At 41.5% G+C, this 8,530-nt stretch overlaps 1 protein-coding gene across 1 annotated transcript in view; it reads left to right on the forward strand.

Annotated features, from left to right (window-relative positions):
- The first annotated feature begins 1,019 nt into the window (after positions 1 to 1,019).
- The window catches only part of LOC100542547 (T-cell immunoglobulin and mucin domain-containing protein 4-like), a 14,612-nt gene continuing 7,101 nt past the window's right edge, over positions 1,020 to 8,530 (forward strand). The window contains exons 1-5 of the mRNA XM_003210367.4: positions 1,020 to 1,119; positions 4,871 to 5,215; positions 5,514 to 5,861; positions 6,526 to 6,585; positions 7,287 to 7,634. Coding sequence (XP_003210415.2) covers positions 1,071 to 1,119; positions 4,871 to 5,215; positions 5,514 to 5,861; positions 6,526 to 6,585; positions 7,287 to 7,634 — 1,150 coding nt within the window. The 5' untranslated portion in view covers positions 1,020 to 1,070. The remainder of the gene's footprint in view (positions 1,120 to 4,870; positions 5,216 to 5,513; positions 5,862 to 6,525; positions 6,586 to 7,286; positions 7,635 to 8,530) is intronic.

Here is an 8,530-nt window from a genome sequence, read left to right on the forward strand (position 1 = left end):
GATTTTTTAGACCTGTATTTTTTCCAGGCTGACTTGATATGGACCATTCACTTATCTCAACTGTGGAAGCTCTTCCATTTTTTTTTCACCATTCCTTTTGGCCTTTCTCAAACTACTTTTGGTTCTAACATACGCTTTTTTTAAGTAGAGGGAACTAGAACTACTGATGGGATTCTACTTGTGTAGACATGTAATGATGTCTTTTTATTTGTTCTCTTTTCAAGGAATAGATAGTTTATTTATAGAGAATATGAAATTAATAATAATTACTAAAATATGCCTCTTCCCACCCCCAGTGTTGCCAAGCATAGAAGTAATATTTTCATGGTACTGTGCCTGATAAGGCCTAAATCCCACACTGAGGGGGTAGAGTCTGTTCAAAGCCCATCATTTTATTATTTGAACTTAGAATTGTTTTCCCCATTTGCATTGCATTACATTTACTTGCACAGAATTTTGTCTATCTACAATTTGCATTTGCAACGAGGAAACAAGAAAAGTCAAAGCTCAGCCTCAGCTGACACTGACCAGTGTGGTGTCAGTCAATAAAAAAGGCTTTTTAAAATATGTCAATGGCAAGAGGAAGTCTAAGGAAAACACTGGACTGATAGTTGATGCAGATCATCACCTAACAAGTAAGGATGAGGAAAATATGAAGAAGAAAAAGGACATAGAGGGGTCTTGAAGCAGAAGGCAGAATCAAGGGCAAAGAAGGGATTAGGAAATCTTAAGACACAGGTGAAGATTAAGCCAAATGTTTAAGACTGTAAGAGCACAGTTTTTTCTTGCTGCTCAGTACCACATAATAGTAATCAATCTTAAGAATTCACAGAAAGGATAAAAAAAAACCTGCAACAATTTTTAACTGTGATGGTAATACCACGCACTGTGTCTTGGAAAGGGAGAGGGGAAGAAGGCACCTATCCGGAAAACAGAAGCAATTGCGGTATGTAAAATCTGGAAATGGAGAAATGAAACTTCAGTTGGGCTCACTCAGCATCTTTAATAGTAGCTATAAGGTCTGGTTTTCTCTCCTTCCACTCACTGACCTTGGGTCGCCGTCAGCCAAAATGTCCCATTTTGTGTTGTTTCGCTGGATTGTGATACAGACCTTTATAGGTGAGTCTTCGCCTGCTTGACTGTGGGATTGCTCAGAAAACAAAAGTTTTCATGGCAGCACTTGTTTTACCCATATATGTGTGCATCACAGGGAAAAAGGATGTAATTGTATACAGAACTTCAAAAAATATTTTTAACTTATAGAGTTAACTTATAGAGTTAGAGTTAACATCTCAAGGTATTATTATTTTAATTTTAAAAATGTATGTAGTTTCTTCTATCTATATGCTTTGTTAGTTTGCTCTGTCCCCCAAATTATCTAATGTATTTACTGCTGCTAAATATGTATTGCCAGCTTTGTTTCTCTATCTGCATCTCCACTACAACCCAAGGCAGACACAACCCAAGCCAGGGAATTGACATATTGATTGCGTAATGAACATATATGATAAAGATAATATGATAAAGAAAATATTTTCCTAAACTCTGAGCACTGTCTGCTGCTTTGAACATTGTCACAGGAATCACAGAATCATTAAGGTTGGAAAAGACCACTAAGATCATCTAGTCCAACCATGAAGAAAAGCACGGCTGGAGATTACTCTCCTTCTAAATGCAAATGTTGAGAGTTTGCCCATCTAAAATCTGGATCCTCAAAGAAATAGCAGTAATTTTTGCATGCGCATTTAGGCATCAGTGATGCAGTTTCCAAATTGCTAAATGAATTGAATGTATCTCAATGAATGAAGCTGAATGAATTGGCTCATGAAACATGTCTTCACCCACTTCCAGTGAGGCATGAGCTCCTAGTGAGAGTTGTGCTTGTAAATCACTCCAGCATTTCAGGAAATGCTGCCTTAGATGACTATATTAACCGACCAACCTCTGCCAGGATGAAATATCCAAGATAATAATGACAGCAAATGCACTGTCCTTAATTCACTTTAAAAAGTAGTGGAAAGATTTTGGTAGGTGGTAGAATACACTGAGATATCTGCTGTGCAAGTGGCACAGTGATGTAGCCTGGGAATTCCATAGTATTTTTGGTCTTCTGCCAGACTCAGCAGAAGAAATAGGAGGTCTCTTTCCTTGCCATACATTCATCCTCAGCATAAATTGGAGGGACAGGTATCCATTTGCTCTTGTTTTCAAAAGCTTTTTTTATGCAGAACTACTGAAGGACAAGAATGACTTTTTGTTACTGCCTTCTCTTCAACCCAGCTCTGCACTGAGAAAGGGTACATTCAGGCTCAAGATTAAGTATTTCTTCGAATGTTTTCTCTGAAGCCTTATTACTGCAAAAGCTTTAAGGAGAAATAAAAAATAAGATTGATAGGGAAAAGACAATTGTCTAATGAAAAAAGAAAAAAAAAAGGAGAAGCTATTCCTATCCCTGAAACAGATCAAAACTTATTTTTTCAGCCAGCTGTCTTGCATGTTTTTGTCCATCCAATGACCAGTCTACATGAGATAAAACCTTTACAACAGCAATTACACTGCTTAATCCATCACTGAGGGTTGTTCCAAGGGAATCTGTATATAAATATGTGTGTATATATATGTGATTTAAACAATTATGAATACCTTCCTGTCTTGGAATATATAATAAATATCTGGAGTGCATTTCTCTCTCACTTGGATTAAAGATTCAGAGTGACAAAGCTCACAGACTTCAGTGGGTCTGCCCAGGCACAGCTGATGCTCAGAGTGCCTTGGGTCAAGACTGGTTGGCTGGGCAGGTCATTGCCATGGACAAAAACAAGCCTACGGTGTCAGGATGGAACAGTGTCAGGAAATTCTTTCTTAATTTCAAAGGTATTTAAATTCAATCCTGTTTACTACTTCTTCTGGAAAATGTGTCTGTGAAAGAGTCTGCAGCTGAGAAAGAAATTACATGGTCTTTGCTAAGAGGTTCATAGTGTTGAAGAAAGATGGTTGTGGTATTGAAACTTTCCCTGCTAACCTGCAGTGCAGGCAGATGTTAGGAACATTAGCGTCACATAAATTAAAAGAGGACTTGAAACTGCAAAAAATATAACTTCCTAGCATCAGTACTTGTGGGAAACTGCCCTGGAGACATTCTGGTGCCTTGTGTGTTCCCTCTTCTTCATTTCTTTCTTTCTTTCTTTCTTTTTTTTTTTTAATAAATAGAGACTTGAGCTTATTAAAAACAGAAAAGCAGGCAGAATTTCATTTGTTAAAGAGTTGCTTAATGAAGCTACTTTTGCATTGTGCAAGACTGGGATGAAACAAGATCAGAAGATAGATCCATTCATCCTGAAACTGCAGTGATGTCACCTGCAGGAATAGTTCAAGCTGGTCTTGGTTTTACATACATCATTGTTGGGGTGACTTGAAAATATATGTTAAACTGTTCCAGCGACTAACTCCATGCTTCTCTACTTTCAAGGCCAATCAGATGAATTATTTTGTTCTCTTGTCACCAAAAGAGTCTGTTTTCTCTGCTCTGCTGTAACAAGACAAATGAACTTACTTTTTTCCAAGCAGTAAAACAAGCAGCCATTTCGCAAAGCCTTATGCTGTAGTCAGAAATTCTCTCTCTTTTTTTCTTTTCTTTTTTTTCCAAATTCTTCATTTGTTTCACTGCTAAAACTTCTGCCCTTCATGCCATACCGCATGTTGTTTTGTCTGCTCCTGCTCTTTTAGCATTTGGAACAGTGGAAACCTGAACCAGTCAACTTATCTTGCCAATGGGATAAGCGATAATGAAGCTGAAATGTCATCCCAATAACAAGTCATGAGGCAGCCTGCCACAGACTAAAGCCTCACCTGGGGAATAGTCCATTAAAGAAAAAACAAGAGAGACGTGGACACAATTGGCGGCATCTCTGTTTGCTATCTGGGAGCCACGCCAAAAAGAAAAGACATTTAAACAGCTGGCAGAATAGAAGTGTTTGGCAAACCAATGTCAGAGCTGGTGATAACAGCAGCAACTGCTGTAAGTCCTGTTTGGGGTAAGGAAACAGACCATATGATATCAGATCTGTGGGGTGATCCTCTTGCTGCAGCAGAGGACCAGATCTGGATGCTCCCCACGTCCCTCGGCTCTTTCTCTACTGTATGTAAATGATAACATGGGGAAAAGTCAGCTAGGCAGGAGGACCAACAAAGACAGAATGAACGTAAACCAGAGGAGATTTATCACCATATGTAAACTTTTATTTTTGTGTAGTGTGTCTCATGAGGAAGAAATCCCTTTCAGAGCAATCTGGGAATTGCATGGAAAGCTAAGAGGGAATAATAATAAAGATTCAAACCAGATGCTAAGGTGGGTACTGGCTGTAAACCCAAAGAAGAGCTGGTCATCAGGAGTAAAAACACAATTAAAATCTGCATCTGTTGTTTTTAACATTGGTTTAACAATAGCTGTTAAAGCTCCTGTGAACACAGGTCTGCAGGTAACTGAGAGTTGGTAGGGCTTGCTCAGGGACTGAAAGAGCTTAATAAGAATAGATTCCCATATGCAGATCCCACCACTCTGCCAACTTAATTAGGACCTAATTTCACGCAAGAGTTGGTGATTTGGCCCCTACTATTGAGTCTGTCACAGAAAGACAACCGTGACAGAATTTTTTGTTCAAAGGAGGTGAAAGTGAACTGAGAACACCAGTTGAGTTTCAAACCAGGTTTCTGAACAACTTTCAAAGAATCTCTGAGAACAGGCAGTGGGATGGGAGCCTAATTCCCAAATTGCACTTGCACACATGCGGTTTGTGTTTGGGTCATCAGCAATAGTCTTGAGCTTTTGTCACCATGCACATGTTTACTCTCATTTTTTCTTCCTTAACAGTGCACACCACATCAGAAACCGTTGTTCGAGGAATGATGGGACAACCTGTCACATTGCCTTGCTCCTACCGTGTGGCACGAGAGAAGGACATCTCTGATATGTGCTGGGGCAGAGGCCCGTGCCCAAACTCCAAGTGTAATAACAAACTTTTGCACACCACTGGGAACAGGGTGACGTTCAGAACATCGCAGCGGTACAACCTGCAGGGCTACATTTCCTATGGAGATGTGTCTCTGACAATTCAGGAGCTGAAGGCAGAAGATGCGGGCACATACTGCTGCCGCGTGGAGATCCCGGGCTGGTTCAATGACATCAAGCGGAATATTCAGCTGGTGGTGCTCAGAGGTGAGTTCTGGGGTCTTCTCCAGACTTTTGAGCCATACAAGATTCTGGTTCTTCTGTTTCTGTGAGTGTGCGAAGGAGAAACTACTTGCAGCCTAGAAATAAATCAAACCCACAAATCTGGGCTTTGCTCTTCCTGAGGCTTGGTTTCTGCTAATTAGGCAGTAAATTTAAACAGTAACTCTCCTTACTTAAGTCACAATATTTAAGTAGGTAGATGATTTTTGGTAAATTATCATTTGGTTTTCCTGAAATAATGCTCTGATTCAGCTTATCTCTTGGTTACAATCTTTCTATACAGCAACCTCAGTGAAGAAAAAGCCTAAGAAAAATGGTTCAAAATCCACAAAACGTCCCAGAAAAACAACTTTTGCACCCCAAACAACCTCTGATCTTCAAGGAACAGTACAGACTGCTGTCTTCCTGGCAACCACTGTCTCCCTAGCAGCTTCTGCAACCACTGAGTCTCCGAGAGTAACAACTGCTTTTTTCCCCCCAATATTTGATCAGACAGCGAGAGGCACTTCTCTAGAAAAAATGGGGTCAACCAGTGCTCTCCCAGATTTTTCAGCCAGTTTTCAAGCAGTTGATGTGAGGACTGAAGATGATGGCATCTCCTACTCGACAGAGTTAATCCTTCTTCCTGAAGGTACCAAAATAACCAGCACCAATGCTTTACTTGTCTTTGTAACCAAGATAGTCTGTGTTAGCCCAAATCACGCATCATAAAGATTCTCAGAGACGGATAACTAACTGTAGTTTGAAAGATTTATCTGAAACATTTGAGTATGCATATAGGTAGTATGTTTTAGAATCATAGAATCATAGGAGTTGGAAGGGATCCTTAAGAACCATCTGGTCTGCCTCCCCTGCAGTGAACAGGGACACCCACAGCTCCATCAGTGCTCAGAGCCCCTCCAGCCTGACCTTGGTGTCTGCAGGGATGGGGCACCACCACCTCTCTCACAGGGCAACCTGTGCCAGTGCCTCACTGCCCTTATCAAAATGGATGTGCAAGTCAGATGTTGTGGCTGGTGCCAAAGCAGAGAGAAAGATAAGGAGAATAGGTGACTGAACCTGCCTTCAGAGGAATGTTAACAGGCTGAAGAAATAAGGTGACAGAAAGGGTGGATGGTGCCCTATTTTCATTTGGCGGAGGTGGATTGTTAGCCATGTCCAGACAGAACCTCGTCTGTTTTTGTTAGTTAATTTCTCACAAGCGTTTGCCAGACAGATTGGGTTAGATGGGTGTTTGGTTCCTGCTGAGCAGGCTCTCATTTAGTTTCTCTTCTGTCTTTGCCTGATTTCCCCAGCAACAACCCTGCCAGAGCCAACCACACTTCAGACATCGAAGTTAACCCTTGGTCCTTCAGGTACGGGGAGGAGGCACCAATAGTTGCTCCACCAAGCAGGCTGTGGTTCGCTGCCAGAAAGTGTAATTTTGACCTATGTGTGCCAGAGTGAGATATGCACTTTGTGTACTTGTGTATGTAGGGGGATTCCTACTAAACTGCTCTTCCTTCCTTTTTATTTTTGGGAAGAGTAGTGGGGAGAAAAATTGAAAAAAATGAGGGAGGAATGGGTGTTGGGAAAAAAAGATGAGGGCAAAATAAAAATACGTCTCTTGAGAGAGGACATGGGATGGGAGCTGAATTCCCAAATTCCATTTGCACAATTTTTATCTGTGCTTAGGCCATCTACAACAGATCTCAGCTTCTGTCATAACACATTTGGACACACTTAGTCACATAACCCAAGTGTGTGGCTCCTAAAAATCAATGCAAAATCAAAACAGCTTTATGGATGATGTGCCTTGTGAGCAGCCCACAGCAGTTGGCTGGGGCTCCAGCACGGAGCCCTCCAGCAACAGCAAGGAGCCAACATCCGTGAACTCCTGGCTGTTGCCCACCCTGCCCTGGGCCATCAGCTGCTATAGGCTGCAAGGAAGTCCCTTGGGTCACAGCAGTGAGCTCTGCAGGCTGTGCTGCTTCTTTTCCTGCCACATTGTGTTGCACAGGCAGAGACTTGAAGCTGAAGCTGCCAAAACTCCTCATTCCTCTTTCTTCTTCCTCAGCAATGAACACCGCATCAGAAACTGTTGTTCGAGGAATGATGGGACAACCTGTCACATTGCCTTGCTCCTACCGTGTGGCACAAGAGAAGGACATCTCTGATATGTGCTGGGGCAGAGGCCCGTGCCCAAACTCCAAGTGTAATAACAAACTTTTGCACACCACTGGGGACAGGGTGACGTTCAGAACATCGCAGCGGTACAACCTGCAGGGCTACATTTCCTATGGAGATGTGTCTCTGACAATTCAGGAGCTGAAGGCAGAAGATGCGGGCACATACTGCTGCCGCGTGGAGATCCCGGGCTGGTTCAATGACATCAAGCGGAATATTCAGCTGGTGGTGCTCAGAGGTGAGTTCTGGAGTTTTATACACCTGGGAGAAACCCAACACTGCAGGAGAGGTGAAAACCCAGTTGTGTCTGTTTGGCTATTTGGTTTTAATGGAAGGTGCTTTTATCAATGTAAATAGTTTTCAGTGGAGGGCTGAAACCAGTTGCCCATTTGAATCAAAGTCATTGAGCACCTCTGATGAGAAAATCATTACTTGAATTATCTTTCCTTTCAAATGAAATGTTTAATTTTTCATTTCACAACCATATTTGTGGATTTAAATGAAGTTGGAATCATCAGAAGAACCCTTGGAATTGGAATTAAATCCAATTTTTCATTTGGTATTCATCGAATGCTAAAGATTGGCTTGATTTTACTAATTTTACCCACGTACAGAAATTCTGTCTTAGGTTTTCAAATGACTTTTCCCTTATTTGACCAAGCTGCATGTTAAAGTAGGGATATTGCAAAGCTAAGAAGAGGCTGAAAAGCATTGCAAAGCACAGGGAGAACATGGTAGCCACCAGCCCTACTGCAGAAAGAGCAATTATTTTTCTGTCTTTACAGGAGGTTGTTCTGGGGTGCAATTGATGCTGATGTACACAGAGTTCTAGATACGCCTGTTGTAAGCAATGTACTGGGAGAGTGGGGCAAAAATGCTGCAATCCCATTGCTATCTCCTAGTCTGAAGGCAACAGTTCTTAAAAAAAAAAAGACTGGTTGAAAGAATTGATGAGAAACTGGTGGCTGAAAATCAAACTTTTTATCTAGAATGACTGAGGGACTCAGTGTCTACTTTTAGGAGGACATTGAAGAGCGGTAATATTCTGCACATTTAAGAGATTTGCAATTCAAGGTTCCAATCCTTCCATTCTGTGAAAGGGCCAGGGAGGGAATGTTTGAAACCTGCAAAAAA

Source organism: Meleagris gallopavo, chromosome 15 (genome assembly GCF_000146605.3).
Source record: "Meleagris gallopavo isolate NT-WF06-2002-E0010 breed Aviagen turkey brand Nicholas breeding stock chromosome 15, Turkey_5.1, whole genome shotgun sequence".
NCBI lineage: Eukaryota > Metazoa > Chordata > Aves > Galliformes > Phasianidae > Meleagris > Meleagris gallopavo.